The 21,330-nt window shown below is 46.3% G+C and overlaps 1 protein-coding gene across 1 annotated transcript in view; it reads right to left on the bottom strand.

Annotated features, from left to right (window-relative positions):
• Window positions 1-11,426: 11,426 nt before the first annotated feature.
• The window catches only part of Rheb (Ras homolog, mTORC1 binding), a 45,802-nt gene continuing 35,898 nt past the window's right edge, over window positions 11,427-21,330 (bottom strand). The window contains exons 5-8 of the mRNA XM_038320105.1: window positions 15,615-15,671; window positions 15,467-15,514; window positions 14,792-14,873; window positions 11,427-11,934 (exon numbers count right to left, since the gene is read on the bottom strand). Of these exons, the coding sequence (XP_038176033.1) occupies window positions 11,842-11,934; window positions 14,792-14,873; window positions 15,467-15,514; window positions 15,615-15,671 (280 nt within the window). The 3' untranslated portion in view covers window positions 11,427-11,841. The remainder of the gene's footprint in view (window positions 11,935-14,791; window positions 14,874-15,466; window positions 15,515-15,614; window positions 15,672-21,330) is intronic.

Here is a 21,330-nt window from a genome sequence, read left to right as displayed (position 1 = left end):
TCAAAAGCCCACACCAGTCCCAGTTAGCTCTGCCTCGTGGTTGTGGATCAAGGAGTTAAGTTCTCAGCCACTGCTCCAGCGTCACGCCTGCGTGCCATGGCCATGCTCCCCAGCATGATGGTCATGGACTCTAGCTATGCCTCTGAAACTGTAAGCCCCAAAGAAACACCTTCTTTCACAAATTTCCTTGGTCATGGTGTCTTATCACAGCAATGGAAAAGTAACTAAGACAGCACCTGAATTTGATCTCTGGGACGTACATGGTGGAAGGGGAGAACCAGCTCTGGGTCCTCTAACCTCCACAGGGGCACTGTAGCATGCATAATCCCCTAAACACACAAAACAAGCAAATGAAGATATAATAAAAAGATAAATGAAACATGTTAATTGATGTAGCTACAAATATTTTCCATCCCGCTGGTCCCCCTGGACTGGGTTTTCTTAGCCTGCCTGTTCCCAAAACTGCTTATAAAATAACTACTCTGAGGCTTAATTATTAATTATATACTCTTTGGCCTATTAGTTCAGGCTTCTTACTAACTCTTACATCTTAAATTAACCCATTTTTATTAATCTATGTATTGCCATGAGGCTGTATCTTACTGGTAATTTCTGGTATCTTTCTCTTTTGGTGGCCACATGGCATCTTCTTGACTCTGCCTACTCTCTCTCTATCTCTGTTCACATTTCCTACCTGGCTTTACTCTACTAAGCCATTGGCCAAAACGATTTTATTCATCAACCAATAAAAGCAGCACATATACAGGAGACATCCCACATCAATCTGAGACGGAGTCTCACTGTAGCCTGGGCTAACCCGGGATTTACTACGTAGCCCAGACTGGCCTCCAACTCCTAGAGATGCTTGCCTCTGCCTCCCAAGTGCTGAGACTAGAGGTGCACATCACTAAGGCTGGCAGAGAAAGATGAGAAACTTTGGAAGGCTTTTGGCCACCAGACAGGGGTGGGGTGGGGTGGATAGTGAGCGGGTGCACAGCCAGAGATGGGGTCTGCAATCTGTTTCCCAGACTGAGGACTCTCCCCACACCTGACATCTTCCTCTTCCCTTCTTCCTTGCCCCATCTCTCCTCCCTTCCTTCTCCCACTCTTTCTCTCTCAGCACCAGCCAGGGAGTATGGGGGATACATACAGTGAGAATTCACTGTATGGCTTCTTCACTCCATCCTTCCCAAGAGGGAAGCTTTGGCCACCTTCTTGCTGGTTGGCAGATTTGTTGACCCAAGGGATTCCTCTGGCCACTCAGGGGCAGGGTTAGTGTCAGACAGCTCTGAGCCACACCCTGTGTTTGTCCTTGCAGTGTCTCCAGAGCCACTGACCCCTGGAAAGGGATCTGGGGTCATCCTGACTGTCGGGATTCCTGTCCTACTGGGAGTCACCCAGTCCCAGGCTCAGCTGCCTGGGAAGGGGCTTAAGAATGCTCACCCAGTTGGGCGGTGGTGGCGCACACCTTTAATCCCAGCACTCGGGAGGCAGAGGCAGGCAGATCTCTGAGTTCAAGGCCAGCCTGGTCTACAAGAGCTAGTTCCAGGATAGGCTCTAGAAACTACAGGGAAACCCTGTCTTGAAAAACCAAAAAAAAAAAAAAAAAAAAAAAAAAAAAGAATGCTCACCCATGGGTCCGCAGGAAGGAGTATGGCCCAGCGGGGATTATGTGCACTGGAAACGTGTAGGATTGGGGCACCACAGGTGCAGGCACCGTTCAATCCGCCCCGGGAAAGCCCAGGAACGATGAGTTTTACAGGAGTGCTATTCAGTGCTATTCAGCATAGCTCTGTGCATCTGGGAAAGCAACCCTCGGCTCTGCCTCCCCAGGCTCAGGACTTAGCTGCAGGTCCAGGATGAAGAAGTAGGAAACTGTCAGGCCTGGGGAAGGTGCCAGAGTTGGGGGGGGGGAGAAGGGGACCAGCATGGGTGATGCAGGCCTGCATCATCTGCCTACTTCACCATGGAAGCAGACTCAGAACATAGTCGTGGTCACATACTCTGAGAGTGGGGTTTTGGCCCCTGCTGTCACAAAGCCACCCTTGGGGTCTGTGAAGTCCCAAATAAAGAGTTGAGTTTATAATAAAAGCTGCCAGCAAGTTTCTGAAAAGCAACCCAGGTGGCCATTGTCATCATGGGCCTCAAGCTCCAGGTATCATCTAAGCCAAGCCAGTGGGAGACTGACAGGTATCATTTACTGTGTGACCTCCCAAGGGTGAAACTCAGGGTCAACTGGGAACAAGAAGAGCTGGAGGGCTTGTTTATGTTTCTCTGTAGTTCCCCAAACGGGGCAGCAAGAAGCCTAGAAAGCAAGAGGGTCTGTACCCAACAGGTTGACTGTCCCTTTGGTGTTTGTGAATGGGAGCCGGAGCCTCTGAGAGTACCCCTTGAATTTATCATAAAGATGCTTTAGGCCCACGAGTGACTGTGATGTCAAGGATTCCATGTGGGGTCACCCCCAGGGTGTGTACAGCCTGAGCAAATGATTTTCTTTTTCTTTTTTTTTTTTTTTGGTTTTTCGAGACAGGGTTTCTCTGTAGCTTTGAAGCCTATCCTGGAACTAGCTCTTGTAGACCAGGCTGGTCTCGAACTCACAGAGATCCGCCTGCCTCTGCCTCCCGAGTGCTGGGATTAAAGGCGTGCGCCACCACCGCCCGGCTGCAAATGATTTTCTTGCAGGACCACAATCTGTATGAACAATTTGAGCCAGTGTAACAGCATCACCTTGGTGGTTCAGTCTTGGATAACCTAGATCCTGGTCAATGGGTGGGCTGGTTTGCCAGCGCATCCTCCGTGAATGAGCTGAAGGGCCCACTGAATCCTGTGGGAGGTACAAGTACCCATACTCCCCGGGTACTCAGTGCTCACCATCCAGGCCATGTGTGGGTGAGGATCAGAGAATGCTCACAAGAACCCAGTTCAGCTCAGGGCGCCCACCCAGGAGCACCACCTGCCCCAGCCCATCCAACAGAGGGGAATGTAGAAGTTGCCCAGTGTTGGGGGGATTGATCAGTGTGTGGAGGTAAGGTGCTGGTTCCTGCGGCACAGGCACGGTACCTGGCCCTAGGCAAAACTCACTCTAAAGTCAAAATGCAGCAGAGCCGGGTCCCAGAAGGGGCAAAGCCAGGCTGCAGGATCATGGCAGGCAGCAGAGCTGACCAAGGTGTCCTTGGGGCACTGACACTAGGTAGGAGAAGGTACCAGGAGAGTTGTTATGCCCAGCTGGGCCTGACCACGTTCCTCTGTGGTCTTGGCATTGGGGAAGAATATGGGATTTTTAATCAAATCTAGGTTACAGCAAATGCTCCCCCACTGAACATGGAAGACACTTGCTAGGCCAGAGAGTCCACCTGATCAGAGCAGACTGGTGGGAGGCAAGAGGAACACTGGCCTGAACTCTTTTGCCAGGGCTATATGAGCCCACAGAAAGAGGCATATGAGAGAGAGAGGAAGGAGAGAGAGAGAGAGAGAGAGAGAGAGAGAGAGAGAGAGAGAGAGAGAGAGAGAGAGAGAGAGAGAGAGAGAGAGAGAGAGAGAGGAGAGAGAGAGCTTTGGGGCTGGGATGCAAGCAGGGAAGCATGAGAACAAGATGCAGCCCACGGTCCTCTCAGAACTGGCATCTTCAGACAGAGAGCTGCCCCTCCCCTCCCTAGCCTCAATGCCTCAGGGAAGGCAGCAGAGCACCCTGGGCTGGCCATCCCAGCCCCTGGCTCCCTTCTGCTACAGGGTGGTTGAGGGCACAACCTGTCTCTGTGGAGGGGATGGTTTGTTTGTACATGGAATGACGGAATGACAGCAGAGGGATCGCCCTACAGTGAATGCTGGGTCTTGGGTCTCTTCCAGTTCCTGGTACCCCTTTTCTCCTCCTCCTCCTCCTCCTCCTCCTCTTCCTCTTCCTCCTCTTCCTCTTCTTCCTCCTCCTCCTTCTTCCTTCTTTTTCTTCTTCTTCTTCCTCCTTCTTTCTTTTCTTCTTCTCTTCCTTCTTCCTTCTTTCCTTCTTTCTTTTTTTTTCTCTGTGTAACAGTCCTGGCTGTCCTGGAACTCACTTTGTAGACCAGGCTACTAGCCTCAAACTCACAGATCCTCCTGCCACTGCCTCCAAGTGCTGGGATTAAAGGTGTGCACCACTATCCCCCAGAGGGACCTCTCTTCAGATCACCTTCTATCCCAAACCTGGAGAAGGAACTAGGAAGGAGAAGAACATGAAACAGAACCCAGTGCCAGTCAGCAGCTGCCACTGGAGAATTCAGGGTGGCGGCTGAGCCTCTGGCAGCCCCATTGGGCTTGGCTGCCCTGTCTCCAGCCTGCCAGTTAAAGAGACAAATAGTAATAAAGCAGAGAGAAAGGAGACTCTGAGGAGACACAAAGAGTCCAGTGACTTCCATGAGCCCATCTCTGGGTACAGATGTGTGGTTCAACAGGCTGAAATGGAGAGTTACATGGGTGTGCATCACTGTGCAGTCCTGGTCCAGTATGGTCCCGTCAGTTGCCAATCACCAAACCATCATTGTCTTCCTCTGGGCTCTCATGCACGGTGGTTCCACAGTTGTTGAAACTGTTGGTATCTTTTCTTGGGAGGCGAGTTCCTTCTCTGGCTGCACCCAGCTCCCAGCCTTTCCTTTACCCAGATGAGGCTTCTGGAGAATATTTTACTTAGGGGAAATGACTTGGCTGGCCTGGAACTCATTATCCTAGACCAGGTTAGCCTTGAACCCATGAATCTGCTTGCCTCTGTCACTCCCAGTGCTGGGATGAAAAGACTAGCTAGAAATGTTAATTTTTTAAACGGTTCATTGTTTCAAGTTTGGTAGCGGAAGGAAAGTTCAAAGTGTGTTTATCTCCTCTCTTTCCTGGGAGGTGGATCCACAGTTTCTGTGGCAAAATCAGGGTGCTGGGTAGTTGCAGATAACACACGTGCAGGGATTCAGAGATGCAGAAAAGGAAATCGGGGTCCCGCGCCTTTCTCTAACAGTAGGGAATAGAGTACACACTGCCATGCCAGCTTGGCAGCAGAGCCACCAGATGGGCAAGAGGCTATAGACGCCACATGTCAAGAATAACTCAGAGGAAATCCCTTTGAAATTTAACGAAAAAAATTTAAAGATAAAAAGATTTATTAAAAAAAAGAAAAAAATTTAAAGAGAAAAAAGGTTTTCACTAAAAATTGAGGACTTACATTTAACTTCTTCAGGGGCTACTTTAATCCAGTTTAAGGCTACGTTCTCACAGACGGGGACACAAAGCAGAGCAGACTGTGCAGTTGGCAGCCGGCAGCAAGGCTGCTCTTCACTCCCGGCTCCGCACCAGGTGCTCTAGAGAGGTAAGACAGGGCAGTTGTCCGGACACACTCTTTCATGGCCTCAGAGATGCAGACGCGCTCCTCCACGGTCTAGAGATGGGGACACGTGCATGGGAAGGTAGCCAGCCAGCTGCTCCGGCCTCCACAGCAGGCTGCTGGAGCATCATTTTAGGGTGGCCGGTCGGGGGCTTGCCTCACCATCTAGGTCACAGAGAAAGCCTGCAGACTGTGGTTCTGTCCTACGGACTCTGCCAGTTCATAGGCAGTAGGGCTGGAAAGACAAAGACACCAGGTAGCCCTTCCCTGCTGGAAAAGGCTCTTCCTGCCCAGGCCTTTGGGCAGCAGAAAGAGCTGTGTGAAAGGCCTTGCTTACTGAGACCGCAGCTTGAAATCTCTGCTATCTCTTGTGAAAGACTGTAAAGATCATAGACTACTCAGTGGGTCGAAAGGCATTCACTGACAAACCCGGTGACCAGGGCTTGATCCTCAGACGCCTCACAGTGGAAGAGTGAGCTGAGTCTGGAAAAGTTGCCCTCTGACCTCCACACACTCAAGGTAAGTAACAATGTAACACAAAATTACAGTAAACACAAGGGGATCCGTGGTGTGCACTGACACGCTCCCAGCTAGGCAGAAGGCTGAGTTTCAGGCTAGCCTCCAGATAAACCAACCTACCAACCAACCATACCTATGGGAGCTGACCGGACCTTCAGCACCTTCAGCTGACACGCCCTCCAGCAACTGCCTGCTCCCCTGATGATGTCACCACAGCTTGCCTAAGTCGGTGGTCAGTGGCTGGGACACATTCTACTGCAGTAGCAGTTGGGAACTGAGCTCTGAAGGCCAGCAGGCCACTTGAAGAGTGAATAATGGCAGACTTGTGTTTCTGTTACCATGGCAGCCGAGTTTGGTGCCATTTGTGGCTGTGGAACTTGGGAATAAGCTCACATTTGCTGCAGGAAGTCTGGAGTCACCCATCATGCTTTGCAAACTAGTGAGGACAGAATTCTGATGAGATCTCAGGGTGGACATCAATAGTCAAAGCCTCTGAAAACATCCAAGCCTGCACTTCTGATTGATATAGCCCCCGGCAGTTTTATGGAGAAAGATCTGAGTCTAAAGGGGTTGCCCAAAGGCACACACCAGGTACAGGACTGGGGTACTCTGAGTCTTTCATAGTCCAGCTACTGGGTGTCAGGCTCAGCTGTGTTCAAACGTGGTACGGTGAAAGCAACAGGCTAAGCAGGGAGCTCTCTGCCCACGGGTCTCCCTTCTGTACATAGGGAGGTTCCCTGAGCCCTGCGAGTCTTTCCGGTTAAGTCAGCCAAGCTGTCGCCTTCCAGCAGGTTGTCAAAGTGGGAGACGGCAGGAAGGGCAAGAACAGCATTTTGCCTCATGTCAAACTTTTCCTTTGGGAGATGAAAAGGAGCTAAAGGCAGTTCCGGAATGTTCCGAGGAATGCTTTGGAAGGCTTTCAGCCTCAAAGGTGCAGAACAGAGTTGGCCTGCCACCAGCCTGCTCCTCTGGAAATGACTTGGGTGGAGGTACTCATTTCTCAGGCCCACATAAGCAGCAACAAGATACTCTGGGTGCCCCGCATGCATAGCTTCCAGATCACTGGACGGTGCTGCATTCTGAGTCGGCATCACCCACAGTAGTGAGTACCACGTGTGAAGAAGCCTTTCCGTGTGAGGAGATAGGAGAGGGGCTGAAGGCCAAACGCTGCTGCCACACAGTGGACAAACAGCAGGGCTTCTAACTGTAGCAGTTGGTGGAATTCCTAGACCCCCGTGTAGGAGACAGGCCACAGAGAGGTGTGCGTGTATCACACAGGTGGGTCACCATAGGCCATGACTCGTCTCAACGAGAAGGCTGGCAAGAACTGTTCCCAAAGTAACCTTCCTAGATCTCTGAAATGGACGAAATGTCTCCCAGGCATGTGCAGAGCATTAAAAAAGCTGGTCAAACGCGAAACACAGAACCCCCTGCCCCAGGGTCTGAGCTAACAAGTGTCCCCTTAAGACGTTAAGGGTCCTGCTCTGCAGAATATACTAAGGCACCCTTCAGGCTGAGACAAAGGCGCCCTAGACAACCTACACAAAAAACCAAGCACATCTGTAAAGTGTGAGACAGGGGTAGAAAGGGGCGGAAGAGACAGCCCAGCAGTTAAGAACATATAATGTGTTTGCAAGGTCACAAGTCTGATTCCCAGAACCCAAGCTGGGCAGCTCACAACCTTCTGTAAACTATAGCTTAAGAGGTATCTGACGCTTCTGGCCTCTGTGGGTAATCATACACATATGCACATACTCAGACACATAACTAGAAATAATAAAACTAGGAAACAGGTAAAAAAATGACAAATGGGCCCCCCTTATTATTTATTTATTTATTTATTTATTTATTTATTTATTTATGCAGGGACTGAACCTATGGCCTGCACAGGAGAGCTTTGTCCCACTCCCAGTTTTTTGGGTTTTGTTTTTGTTTTTTTTTCGAGACAGGGTTTCTCTGTAGCTTTGGAGCCTATTCTGGAACTAGCTCTTGCAGACCAGGCTGGCCTCAAACTCACAGAGATCTGCCTGCCTCTCTGCCTCCCGAGTGCTGGGATTAAAGGTGTGCGCCACCACCACCCAGCGCTCCCAGTTTTTTGCTTCCTTTCTTCTTCTTTTTTCCTCTGTGAGATAGGGTTTCTCTGGGAGTCCTTGTTGTCCTGGAAATCACTCTACAGAGCAGGCTGGTCTTGAACTCAGAGATCTGCCTATCTCTGCCTCCTGAGTGCTGGGATTAAATGTGCCAACACATCTGGTTTTTGTCTCTCCTATTTCTAATAAGCAACTAGATGTCTGGTAAATGCATTCAGTACATGAAAGTGTCATTTTATGGCAGTAGCAGCAGAAACAAGGGTTAGCAGACGGAGCTACACAAACCGCTGGCTTTTGAGAGCTACTCAGATCAAGTTGGTATTAATCTGAGTTGGAGTGTTAGAGTTAACACGCTATTTGTGATTTTCAGGGTAAGTGGAACAACAAAGAGGCGACCTAGAACTTGAAGCAGCTCAGTAGAAAGCGTCTATTCAACAGCTTCAAGTGTGTGGCATACGGAGAGGAAAGGAGGCGGAGGCACGCACGCACGCACGCACATGCGCTGTGGTCTAGCAAGGATCCTGACAGCATACTTGTGAGGATCCTGACAACGACCAGCTCTGACATCTGCTGTTCTGGATGAAGCACCAGGGCTTGAGGATGTCAAGGGTGCTTCAGGTGAAAATGGAAGCCTCCAGGAGAGATGACACTGTGGCCTAGCAGCAGGGGGAAGGGCACACGCAGGTTACAAGCCCGAGCCTCCTGATTCTGGGACAGACATTAGTGATGGGTTAGCTTAGGCTGCAGAAGCAGGTTAGTCTACATTTGGCGTAATTACTGATGAAGGGTCTTGAGTGGTGGAGGAAGTTTGTTTTCTCCATGACGACACTGGCTGTTGGAGGGTGTGTGAATGCAGGTCTGGATGGGATGAGACCAAGAGGGAAGAACACAGGTGGCCGTTACTGTGGTGGGCTGGGTGGGGAGAACCGGAAACAGAGGCTGGAAACCTCGCTAGTTGAGTACCTGTGATAATCATCACTTCCTAAAACCCTAGAGGCAGACCACATTTTTGAGTACAATCAGTAATTACAATTTAGATTGCTGGGCATGGTGACACATCTGCAGTACCAGCACTCAAGAGACTGTGGTACGATGTCTGAGTTCGAGACCAGGCAGGGCTGCATAGCAATATACCCCCAAAAGGAAAACAACAACAAAAACTCCACTAGAAATGGCCATGAGAAAATCCAAGTAGATAAACTTGAGAGCACAGGGATGAGAGGTGGGGACAGAAAACTCATCAGGCCCAAGATGATTTTTTTTTTCTTGAAACAGGATCGTCTTCTCCTCCTCTTTTTTGGAACTATGTAGTCCTGGCTGGCCTCAGTTAAAACTATACACAAGGAAAAGTAAGGCAAAAGCGGGGAGGCAGGAAAGGCACAGGGAGAGGCTTTTACAGGACAGCCAACAAGACCAGTGGACCAAAAAGTCATTGGAGGACACCAGGAAACAGCACCATGGACCAAACAGACTCAAACACAGCAGCCAAATGCGTGCCATGTCACCATGAGGCCAGAAAGACAGCAGAAAACACAGGCAGTCTGGGGGCTCTGAGACGGTAAGCATCTTTTAGGGAAGCATATGCAAGGAGCTGGAGATGAGATGTCAGAACAGGGAGAATGCAGCAGATGGCTGCTTTAGCCATCTGTAAATCTTGTTATGTGATTTTACTTGTATTTTGAAATTCAATTTTAAGCTGTAAAATATTTTTAAACATGAACCTAGTTTTACATTTGTGCTTCCTGTAGCTCAATGAATCTAAGATTACTTTCATGTGCCACCAAGATAAACATTACCTTTGGTGACACCACATTCAGCTCCCCAGGACTTTAGCTGGAGTGGCGGGCAGCAAGCCCAGGAAGCCTCATGTCTCTGCCTCCCCAGCACAGCGATTACTGTGGGGTTTGGGCTTTTGTTTACTGATCTTTGGTCCTCGTGTTTGCTTAAGTATTTTACCAACTGAACCATCTCTCTAGCTCCTGCAAGATATCTCATTTCTAACCGTATGTACTGGCTACAATGGTAAACGGAAGAGGAGGGAACCCATCAGCTCTCACACCTTGGGTAGTGGCCCACAGACCTGGCTACCACTCTCCAGGAGATAAGTATTTCATTAAGTTGGCTGTAGCATTTGCTTGGTACTAGACATGGTCCTTGGACACTTTACCTGGGAAGGGGCTCCATTTACAAAGCAAGCTCATTTCTCTGCAAAGACTTAGGGTCAACTGTGGGGAAGGGGGCAGAAGGCACATAGGACGGGAGGAGCTCTGTGCGATGCTGTCCTCCGGGCATGGCCACTGCACCCAGGCACTCAAGTTACCAACAAGCTCAAGGCAACAAGATTAGCTATCATTCCAACAAGCAGAAGTAATTGGATCAGGAGAGACCATGATGTAAGAGGGATGTGTTGGGGGGGGGGAGTCTAGGGTGGAGCGAGAAAAAGAGTTGGGTATGGAGAGAATCAAGAAACACTATATATAAATATAAAACTGCCAAGGAATAAAAAAAGATAATAATAATGATAATAAGAAGAAGAACAAGAAATAAGCACACCCAGTTCTGACTCACCGACTGGGTGGAAATGGGCATGCTATTAGAATTCCAAGAATCCCCTTCTTCAAGCCTCATCCTCACAGGGCGGGAAGATGAGGCCTACAGAGCCCATATGTAGGCACCTGCTAAGTGCCCTATCATCTAAACAGACAGGTGTGCTGGAATGACAGCAGGCATATTTTTTCTTTTGTTTGTTCCTTCTTTGTTTTTTGAGACAGGGTTTCTCTGTGTAGCCCCGACTGTCCTAGAATTTGCTTTGCAGAACAGACTGGCCTTGAACTCACAGGGATCCACTTGCCTCTGTCTCCTGAGTGCTGGGATTAAAGGTGTGCACCAACATCACCCAGTTTAGGAATGTTTTCTAAATCCTGCCTTGTCCAATGGGACACCAAGCTAAGCACTAGAATTGGCGAAATGTGTCTTCAACAATTAGGAAGAGAAAGCATAGACAATGCTGTCAAGTAATGGTCAGTTCTCCCTGCCACCAGCTCCTGACAGTTTAGGATCTGCATGTAAAAGGACAGAGCAGACACCATTGAAGAACAATTCTGCTCAGACTCCCAGGCCACTCGGCCTGTCTGGTCTGCTAGAATTCATCCCTAGCATCTACTGGCAACCTAAGTGCAGCCCTGACCTGCTAGACTGCTGGCCGAAGGTCACACAATCCGCAGGTACCCACCCGAGTAGCCTCATCCCCCCTGAGGAGTCAGAGCCTCTTGAGTGCCAGGAGAGAAACTCCCAAAGGGATGTTTTTTGTTGTTTTGTTTTTCCACATAGCTCTGGCTAGTCTGTAACTCCCTATAAAGACCAGGCTGGCTTTGAACTCAGAGACTAACCTACCCCTGCCTCCTGAGTACATGGACTAAAGGTGTGTTCCACCTCACCATGGTTTCTGCTTTAAAAGCCATATCACATAGCACAAAGGATTAAGGTTTGTAGCTATTTTATTTACAAGTATACATTTAACACAATGAAATAAACACTGATATATTGAAGTCTAGTTAATAGTAGTGTAACATGTCTATCATTTTGATGATTACATTATTTTAAACAACAAACTACACTGAAAAATTAATGCCGATAAAATTCTTGGTCATAATATTAAGAAATACAATATATAAATTGAAAATATGATTGTTTAAAATTTGAAAATGGAAGTGAACTCATTTGGACAGAGTCAGACGTTAACATAATCTGAAAGGGGAGGACCTCTGACCCAAATGACATCTTTCAGGTTAACAGAAGAAAACAGAAGCATAGTTTTATCTTCAAGGATGACGGGCAGTTTGCTTCTTCAGGTGGAATAAATTCCCAGTGTCCTCGGGTTCTACCGCACAATTGTCACATCACCGAGCATGAAGATTTTCCTTGTGAGGCTGCCCCATCAATCTTTTCTGCTTCCAAAATTATCCTCTTAAAAACATCAACAGCAGTCTGAAGAGAAGGCAAAAACAACGACAGGCTTAGTTCTCAGTGGATTCTAACAGTTGCTGTTCATGACTGACAGGCAGTCACTGACCTGTCCTCGGGTCCACATGGAGGTCCCAATGGAAGCTGGAGGGTTCCCAAAGCCTACAACCCCAAGGCCTTCTTTACAGAAACTAGCACCACCTTCCACTCTGCTCTACCCTGGCTTCATTTTCCTTTGTAGATGGATCTGCAGCTCTCCCAAGGGGTCCTTTACTTCTTGCCCTTCCTGCTCCTGCAGTTCCACCCTTTTCCCGGCTCCCCCGAACTTCCAGCCTTGCCTCTTTTCTCACTCTACCTCCCTGGGCTCTTCTACAGCTACCTGCAAGCCCTCAATCACCCATGTCTATTCCTCCTCGGCATCACGCCACCCATTACAAACCTGTGCAGCCGAGTTCCACTCTCCCCATCTTCTGTAGTGACTGTCACCCCAATCTTGTTCTGAAGTCAAACTCTGTTTTATGTGTCCCACCACCCTAACCTCCTAGCTCAGAGTCCACAATGCACAATCTTGCAGACCTGGTATCTTATCCTTTGATATTCTTCCTGTCCTGTGGCTAACCACTTCTGTTCTATTCTCTGGTTTAGCATTGGTCTTACTGTACTGAACCCCTTTACTCAGTAAGTGTCTACTAGAATGTCAACACTGATCAGCCATGGGGAACATGTGGGACGAGGAGGCAGGAACACGGACCGGACACCTTTGATCCTGTTATCAGGTGACCCAGCTACAGTCCCTCAGCTTATCTTACCAGAGAGGACTTTGAGCCTTGGCCCTCTCCCATCTTTCCTCCCTGACCCTGGCTGATGGCTAATCCCCTTGCTCTATAATTCCCTGGGAAACAGAAGCTGCTTCCACAATTGAACACCACATTCTCCACCACACCTACTCACACCCCCTGCTTCAATCCTGCTCAGTGATTGGATTAAGTCTGCGCATCTGACTGTTCAAGTCAATCCCAGAGGGTCATCTCTCTTGAAAATATAAGAACGCAACGCTGAGGAAAAGGGGCATGCTCTGGATGGGTCTGAAACTGGTTCTACTGCCTATGCTACAAATAAATATACAGTGACCTCAAGTTCTTTAACTTCTTTGGATTTTCATCCCCACCCGTTTATTCAGACAGCATTTCTCTGTGTAAAAGTCCTGGCTGTCCTGAAACTAGCCTGGCCTCGACCTCACTGAGATACGCCTGCCTCTGCCTCCCAAGTGCTGAGATTAAAGGCGTGCGCCATTGCCGCCACCACCTGGATAATTTCCCCCCCCCTTTAAAAAAATTTATTTATTATTATGTATACAATATTCTGTCTGTGTGTATGCCTGAAGGCCAGCAGAGGGGGCCAGACCTCATTACAGATGGTTGTGAGCCACAATGTGGTTGCTGGGAATTGAACTCAGGACCTTTGGTATAGCAGGCAATGCTCTTAACCGTTGAGCTATCTCTCCAGCCCCCTAATTTTCCCTTTTTAAAAATGAGAGTTCAACAGATAATTCTGAGGACAGAGTAGGCAAGCAGTAAATATTTAATTCAAATAAAACTGCAGGCATCATTAGTGACTAACCTCTACTCCTGCTATCTGGATTTCACTGTTCCACAACTGAGCTGATTCAGACAGACTCAACACTGACATTTTAACACAGAAATGATCAGATCCAATAGGAGGGCATAAAGGTTAAATGAGCCCATCTCAGAGCTCAATGAATTAATGGTTAAGCGAGAAGACCGACTATTCAATTTAGTTGGATGCATCAAGGAGGGGCTCAGAAGGAATAAAACCCGAGCATACCTCAAGATTGAGGAATTTCCTCCTCGGAGAGAAGAGCAGGGCAGAAAGCGTGCAGGCTGACTCTTGCCTCCCTAGACATTCTTGACAAGAATTATGCCCTGGGTTCCCTCAGAATGGTAACGCCTACTCATCTTAGTGGTGGATCAAACACTATGAACTCCCAGAGAATGCAAGGAGACAATGGAGACAAGACCCTGTTGGGTGACTGGAAAGCACAGCTTTCCATGCTAAGGCCTTGGGCATGCACTAGAGGAGGCTGGCACGTGTGGTTTGCAGCTGGAAGATCAGGCAGTTCAGGGGAAGAAGAGGGAGGGAAGGAGGCAGCAGTGCAGGAGGGACACCCTAGGTCTGGGAAAGGGTCAGGCTTAAACTGGAGCAGCAGCAGATCTGTGATGCCTTCTAGTACAGAATGACACTCCCCTGCATGGGACAGCTGCAGGGCTCAAACTATCACCAGGACTCCGCATAATTTGTGATTACAATAACCACACACCTGACTCGCTTTCTACTGAAAAGGGACACACACAGTTAAGCCTTGTGTGTACCTTTTTCCCCTGTTCCAGTCTATAGACACAGCCACAGTAGCAATAGTACACTATGTCCTTCTCTGTAGAATGGTTGTAACCATTTTAGGCCTACTACAAGCAGAATATTTATCAAACAAAAATATCAGTATCTTCCTAAAACATCCCAAAGTTGGTGTAATAAATGGCAGAAGGCTAAAAATTAAATAAACAAGATTAAAAACGACAGGTAAAGACCAGAGAGATAGCTCAGTGGTTAATAGCACTGGCTGCTTTTCCTGAGGACCAGGGTTCAATTCCTAGCACCCACATGGTGGCTCACAACCATCTGAAATGAGATCTGGTGCTCTCTTCTGGCCTGCAGGCGTACATATAGGCAGAACACTGTATATAAATAGATAATGCTAAAAAGCAAAGCAAAACACAGAAACTGGCAGGTAAAATGCCAACTGGAGGAATGTATGCTTATAACTAATGAGACTGACACAAAATTAATTTTAGAAACGATATACCTGATTTTCTTTAGCAGAAGATTCCAAAAATGCTGCATTCCAAGATTCTGCCAAAGCTTTTCCTTCTTCATAACTGATCACTCTAAAGGGAAAAGGATACTCTGAATCTTTGACAGTTAAAACAGCTACAATGAATTTATCAATTAGGCCCCCATTTTGTTATGAAGCAGAACCATGTGCTTTCCAGCATCAGGAAGCAATGCAGGAGTACTTAATTCTACCTGGGCTGGGACCAGAATAGGCAAGTCTAAAGGGTCATCTATGTGCCAACGAGCTCTTCAGGGAAGTTGACTGCTTTCCAGGACTGCAGTATCAACCACCACAGCTATGCCACAGTGAGGCTTTAGGTAACTCAGAGCCCAGGAATATCCCATAGGACCACAGTTCACCAGCCCAGGCTACTCTAGGGTCCTCCCAGTGCTCTGCCACTGGGCTCCCTGGACCTGGTGTCCCTGCTCACGATCATCACTGTGATCACAACCAGTACTCAGAGGTCTGTGTGAATGAGTAATATCTGTCTTGGTAACTAACCCCAAGAGTTTCCCAGTTTGCTTAGCTCTACACAAGTGTGGCATTGCATTGCATACTGCTTCTACTGTACATAGTTTGCCATAAGAAGAGAATTTAAAATGGTATTTTGGTGACTAAATCTCCTTGGACTTAAGAGCTACATACCTTTCCATATGCAGGTCTTTCTTATTGCCAACCAGCATAATAGGTATCCTATTAGGAGAAACACAAAAGCAGAAGTATGTCAGATCCAGCCTTTCTAGCACAAGAGATGCTAATACACACTTCTGGAGAAAAGAGATGGGCTACTTACTGCACTTTCCCCACCATATCCAACAACTTGCCGTGGATAACTTTAATTACTTCAAAACTACAAAACAAAAAGCACGGGAGCAGATGTCATTTTAAGGTAAAAATTTAAAAACTTACATTTGTAGTGGGGGAAAATATACCACAGATTTTTAACTTGAGCCAACACAAAGGTCAACTCTTTTCACATATGACACTCAGTAATCCTTATTTAGACTACTCAAAGTAAGACGGGTTCATGCCGTTTAAGTCTAGCACTGAGTTGACAAGTCACAAGGACATGGACCTTATCTTCGAACTGTATCAATTAAATAGAAACCTGTAGAACTTTTCTGAGGTAATGTTCCCTAGTGATCAGCCCTGTTCCCTTTCCTTTCTTATTTCTGAGGTAGTCTTGATGTATAGCCCTAGCTGGCTTGGGATTTGCTATGTAGGACAGGCTTGGCCAGTTCTGCCTGCCTCTGCCTCCCCAGTGCTGGGATTAAAGGCATATGACCCCCCATCATTAACTGGGTGATGTGCTGAAGATCCTCAAGAATGTCAAAATGATTGACTTCAAATCTGCAAAGTGGGATCATTCACACCTCTGATCACTGGCTAATGGACACAAGCCATTGCCACTCTCACTCAGAAAACCTGGTGTGAGCATCAGCCAGCACACGTTGCATTACTTTTGACGCTGCCCAGAACCTAACAGTCTTCCACTCCTCTCTGTGGTCCCTTGGCCCAGCTCTGTGCTTCTTCCTATGGCTGGCTTCCACCTGGATGACTCCCAAGCTCTAACTTGGCTTCCTTTCCTCCCGCTCTCCTTTTTCCACTCTGCTGGGCCTCCAGCACTGCCAGAACATCCCATTGAATGTCCTCTCCCTTGAGATCCCTGACCATGCTCCTTCACTTATTTCCGTATCTTTACTCTATGGCTCTTCCTCTTAGATCTATTTTTGAGTTATGTGTGCGTGTGTGTGGGTGTCTGCATAATCTAGAACAGAGTACTGGAACCCCAGGAGCTGGAGTTACAGGCCAATGTGGGTGTTGGGAACTGTACTTCGCAAGAGCAGTGCATGCTCTCTAGCCTTCAATAGCTCTTCTTAGACTTATCTGTCTATATGAATCCACAAACTTCCACAGCTCTCATCCCCCTTTTCGATTTTTCCATCACAGTACCATTGCCAGGGACAGACACAAGAAATTCCAAGATGGCTCAAGCTTTGAACAAACACTGCTGAACATAGCACGTATACTGTTACTGATGAAAATTAAACTTTACCCCACTGAAGCTCACCAATAGGACAGGGCACCCCCATTTCTACAAGGTGCACTTTGGAGCCACAGTTCCCTTAGCTTTGTTGCATTTTCCTACACTGAATGAGGAGATATAGGAGCTAGTCACATGAGAAACAGTAGGAAGGCTGGGACTGGGTGGGAACCAGCTTCCTCTCCATAACTATACCTTCCTTGCTACCTCCTGGTGAGAGCTGGTCTTAGTAACTGCTTAACAATGACCTGAACAATGGTACTGGGTGCCAAGGAGCCTAGGGCCTAGCAGTCTTTATTTCCATCTTGCTACAGATTCTAGTTCATTTTGTGATGTGTCCTATGTTGTCAGAAGAAATAAATGAAAACCCAAAGCTTTCATTCTCTCTCCAATCTGTATTCTAGCAACTGAGAACAAAAGGTATTTTGCTTTATGCTGTTACAAGAAACAATAATGCAAACTTTGTGATATGAAGGAATAATGTAAGACTTCTGCTTTACTTCCCAAAATAATGGTTATGATTTATAGGTAAACAGACATGGGGGGGGTCTGCCCATGTGGTGGATGTAGATGGAGCGGCAAGTCTGCGTCCCACCACCCGGCTAGCTTTACACCCGAAATAATTACACGGAAACTGTATTCTTTTAAACACTGCCTGGCCCATTAGTTTCAGCCTCTTATTGGTTAATTATCACATCTTCCCTTAACCCATATTTAGTAATCTGTGTAGCACCACGAGGTGGTCGCTTACCAGGAGAGATCTTAACCTGCGTCTGTCTTGGAGAGGAGAAGCATGGTGACTGCCTATGGCAACTGTCTGAGGCATCTGCTTTCTCTATCCCAGCATCCTGTTCTGTCTACTCCACTCACCTATGTTCTGACCTATTGGGCCAAGCAGTTTCTTTATTAATTAACCAATGAAAGTCCTCCATCAGGTGGATGCTCATTCTTGTAAGTCTAGCACTTGGGAAGATGAGTCAAGGAGAACTGGTTCATACAGAGTAAGATTCTGTATGAAAACAACAGAGATGGGGCTGGAGAGATGGCTCAGCACTTTAAGAACATGTACTGTTCAGGTAGAGAACCTGGTTTCCGAGCACCTACACAACAGTAAACAAAGCCTGTAGTTCCAGTCCAGGAGTCCAACAATCTTTGCTGAACTCTATGGGCATCGCACACATGTGAGGCACAGACATACACACAACACACACACACATGCACACATAAAATAAATGTCTTAAAAACTTATAGCTGTGGTTAATAAATTGGCTTAAAAAAAAAAAAACCTACAGGGCTAGTTCTAGGACAACCAAGGCTATGCAGAGAAACCCCGAATTGAAAAACCACCACTTTCTGTTCTTGCTTTGCATGAAGCCATGGTCTTCTTAAATAGTTACGATCTTTGAAGAACAAGCTTCCATTTATTTATTTATTTATTTATTTATTTATTTATTTATTTATTTATTTATTTATTTATTTTGCGAGACAAGGTTTCCCTGTAATTTCTAGAGCCTGTCCTGGAACTAGCTCTTGTAGACCAGGCTGGCCTCGAACTCAGAGATCCACCTGCCTCTGCCTCCTGAGTGCTGGGATTAAAGGCGTACGCCACCACTGCCCGGCTCATATTTTTATTTTTTAAAATAAAATTGTGTGTGTGCCACTGCATATGTGTGGAGTCCAAAGCACAATTTTTGGGAGTTAGTTCTCTTCTACCATGGCTCATGGAACCACATGCACCCCTCAAGCTTGTGCAGTAAGTACTTCTATCTAAGCACCTTGCCAACCCAAATTTCCTTATTTTTAAAATTAGTTCAAGGTAATAATAAATGTAATTTCAAATGCTGTTTCTAACTGAAATATCATCCACCTGATACATATAATGCCAGTAAAAGGAATCAACAAATGCATTAAGAAAAACTTCTCAGCAGGGTGTTGTGACACATGCCGAGGCAGAGGTAGGACTCTTAACTCAGGGCCAGCATGGTCTACAAAGTGAGTTCCAGGAGCCAGGGCTAAACAGTGAAACTGTCTCCAAAACCAAGGCACACCCCCCCCCCCCAATTACTCGCCAATACACTAACTCTACAAAGTAACACTTTGTAAAGTAACTATTTTCCTAACAATCATATAAAATTAATTTACAAATAATAGTACTTTTTCAAGTAAAATTAGTGAAAATATACCAAATGTGCTGGTTAGTACTGATTGTGGGAACACCTAGGAGGCATGCCCTAGGCACACTCTTGGGAATGACCTTCGTTAGACTGATGTGAGAAGACCAACAGCAGATCCTGAGGTTAGGTAATAACTCCATAAAAAGAAAAATGATAGCTGAGAACTAGCATTCACTGTTCCTATTCATGACTAGACATGACGTTACCAGCTCCCACAAGCTCCTGCTGCCACTGGATAAGGATTCCCTTAAACTGTGAACCAAAATAAACCCTATCTTGCTGGTTGTGGTAGAGTTCACCTTTACTCTTAGCACTCAAGGCCAGCCTGGTCTGTACGAGTTTCAGGACAATCGGGCTACAAAGTGAAACTCTGTATAAAATAAACAAATGCACTACTGAACAGATGAGGGCTAAGAATAAGTTATTCTAAAACCATATAACTAAAATTGCAAAAATTTTTGTAATTACTATAAAAAAAAAAAAAACCCAGAAGCAAATCTTTAACTATTTGGGGTATTCTTGAAAATTAAAACATCATCTGGGCATGGGGCCATACACCTTTAATACTAGCATTCACAAGGCAAAGGCAGATGGATCTCTGGAAGTCCAAGGCCAGCCTGGTCTACATAGTGAGTTTCAGGACTATCAGAGCAACACAGTGAGACCCTGTCTTAAGAAATAAAATAAAATAAAATAAAATAAAAATAAAAATAAAATAAATCAGGTCCAAGATTAGTAAGCAGTGCATGAAAAAAAATGGTTCAGTGAAAGAAAGAAAAAGAATTAAGCCCAGCACTTGGAAGGCAGAGGCAGCCCCCCCCCCCCAAAAAACAACCAAACAAACAAAAAACAAAAAAAACCAAAAGGGGGGGAAAAAAACCAAGATCCAGAATGGGGTAGTGTTAATAGTATCTTCTTGGGTATACCCAGAGCACAGAGCTATTTCCACATCTCTCCAATTGTTTCTCAGAAATATGGAGCTGGCCAAGTTTATTTTGACTCAGGTGTAAGTGGGGACCAGCAGTAAAGGGTCTGTTTACAGAACTGCCACAGTACCTGGTTTCCAGTTACACATCAATACCTCAAGGTATGAGCCCCTGCCATGGAGAAAAATGCAGAAACACCCACACACAGAAAGGAAGACTCTTAATTTCTGTTGGCAACAGGGTGCAGTGGTTAAGACCCTAGACACTGCCCCATAAGACATAAGTCTTGGGAGGTTAACTGAGCACCTGAAATGTAGCTAGGGTAAGGAAATGAACTTTCAATTTTGTTAAATTTGAGCTAATTTTAGTAGCCACAGGAACAATTCCATCACTGCAGTCAAATTCTACTGGACAGCCGGCTTTGATGTCGGAGTAGAAGACTCAGGCACGAGTCAGTGTCACACATAGCCTATGCAAGCCTGGGCTGGTTGTTTAATGTTTTATAAGTTTTTTTCTAGGTAAGGCAAGAAATGAAACATCTGAAGAAAGGCTACTCATAAGTTAGTGATGGATCTATCTATCTATCTATCTATCTATCTATCTATCTATCTATCTATCTACTTATTTATTATTTATTTATTTTTGGTTTTTTGAGACAGGGTTTCTCTGTAGTTTTGGAGCCTGTCCTGGAACTAGCTCTTGTAGACCAGGCTGGCCTTGAACTCACGTGATGGATTTATTTTAAAAATTATTTTCGTTATGTGTTTATGTGTATGTATGAAGTACGGCTGACCTCAGGTGTCTTCTGTAATCTCTTAATTGATTTTTTTGAGACAGAATCCTATGGAACCTGGAGCATGCTGACTGGCTAGACTGGCTGGCTATCAAGCCCCAGTGTTATGATTACAGACACATGTGACCATGCCTAACTTCTTACATGGCGGTTATGAATCCAAACTCAAGTCCTCACATTCGGACAGTGAAAAATTCTTTACCAATAGAGTCATCTCCCTGGCATAGGTAATACATCAGTTAAAAGGCAGACAGTATGACAAACTGACATTACGCACATTGTAAAGATGTCAGCTAGCCACCAAACTTCTACTAATACTGGTATTACCACGAAGTCTGCAAAGATATAACTGTTTCATTGTCCTAAGAGTTCTCTTCACATATCCAACCACATCAGTTTTGTTTACTGCAACAGACCACTCCTTTCTGTGACAATGGATGCCATCTCTGGCAACAAATGTATGGCTTAGAGAAACCAAAATCAAGTCTCTTATATTTTTGGTTGTGAGCCTAGCCTTTAACAGCTGAGCCATTCTCCAGCACCCAAAATCAAGTCTCACTATCAAAACAGTG

The sequence above is a fragment of the Arvicola amphibius genome, chromosome 2 (genome assembly GCF_903992535.2).
Source record: "Arvicola amphibius chromosome 2, mArvAmp1.2, whole genome shotgun sequence".
In the NCBI taxonomy this organism is placed as follows: domain Eukaryota; kingdom Metazoa; phylum Chordata; class Mammalia; order Rodentia; family Cricetidae; genus Arvicola; species Arvicola amphibius.
Note: the sequence above shows the minus strand (reverse complement) of the source record. Positions and strands in the feature narration are given on the sequence as shown.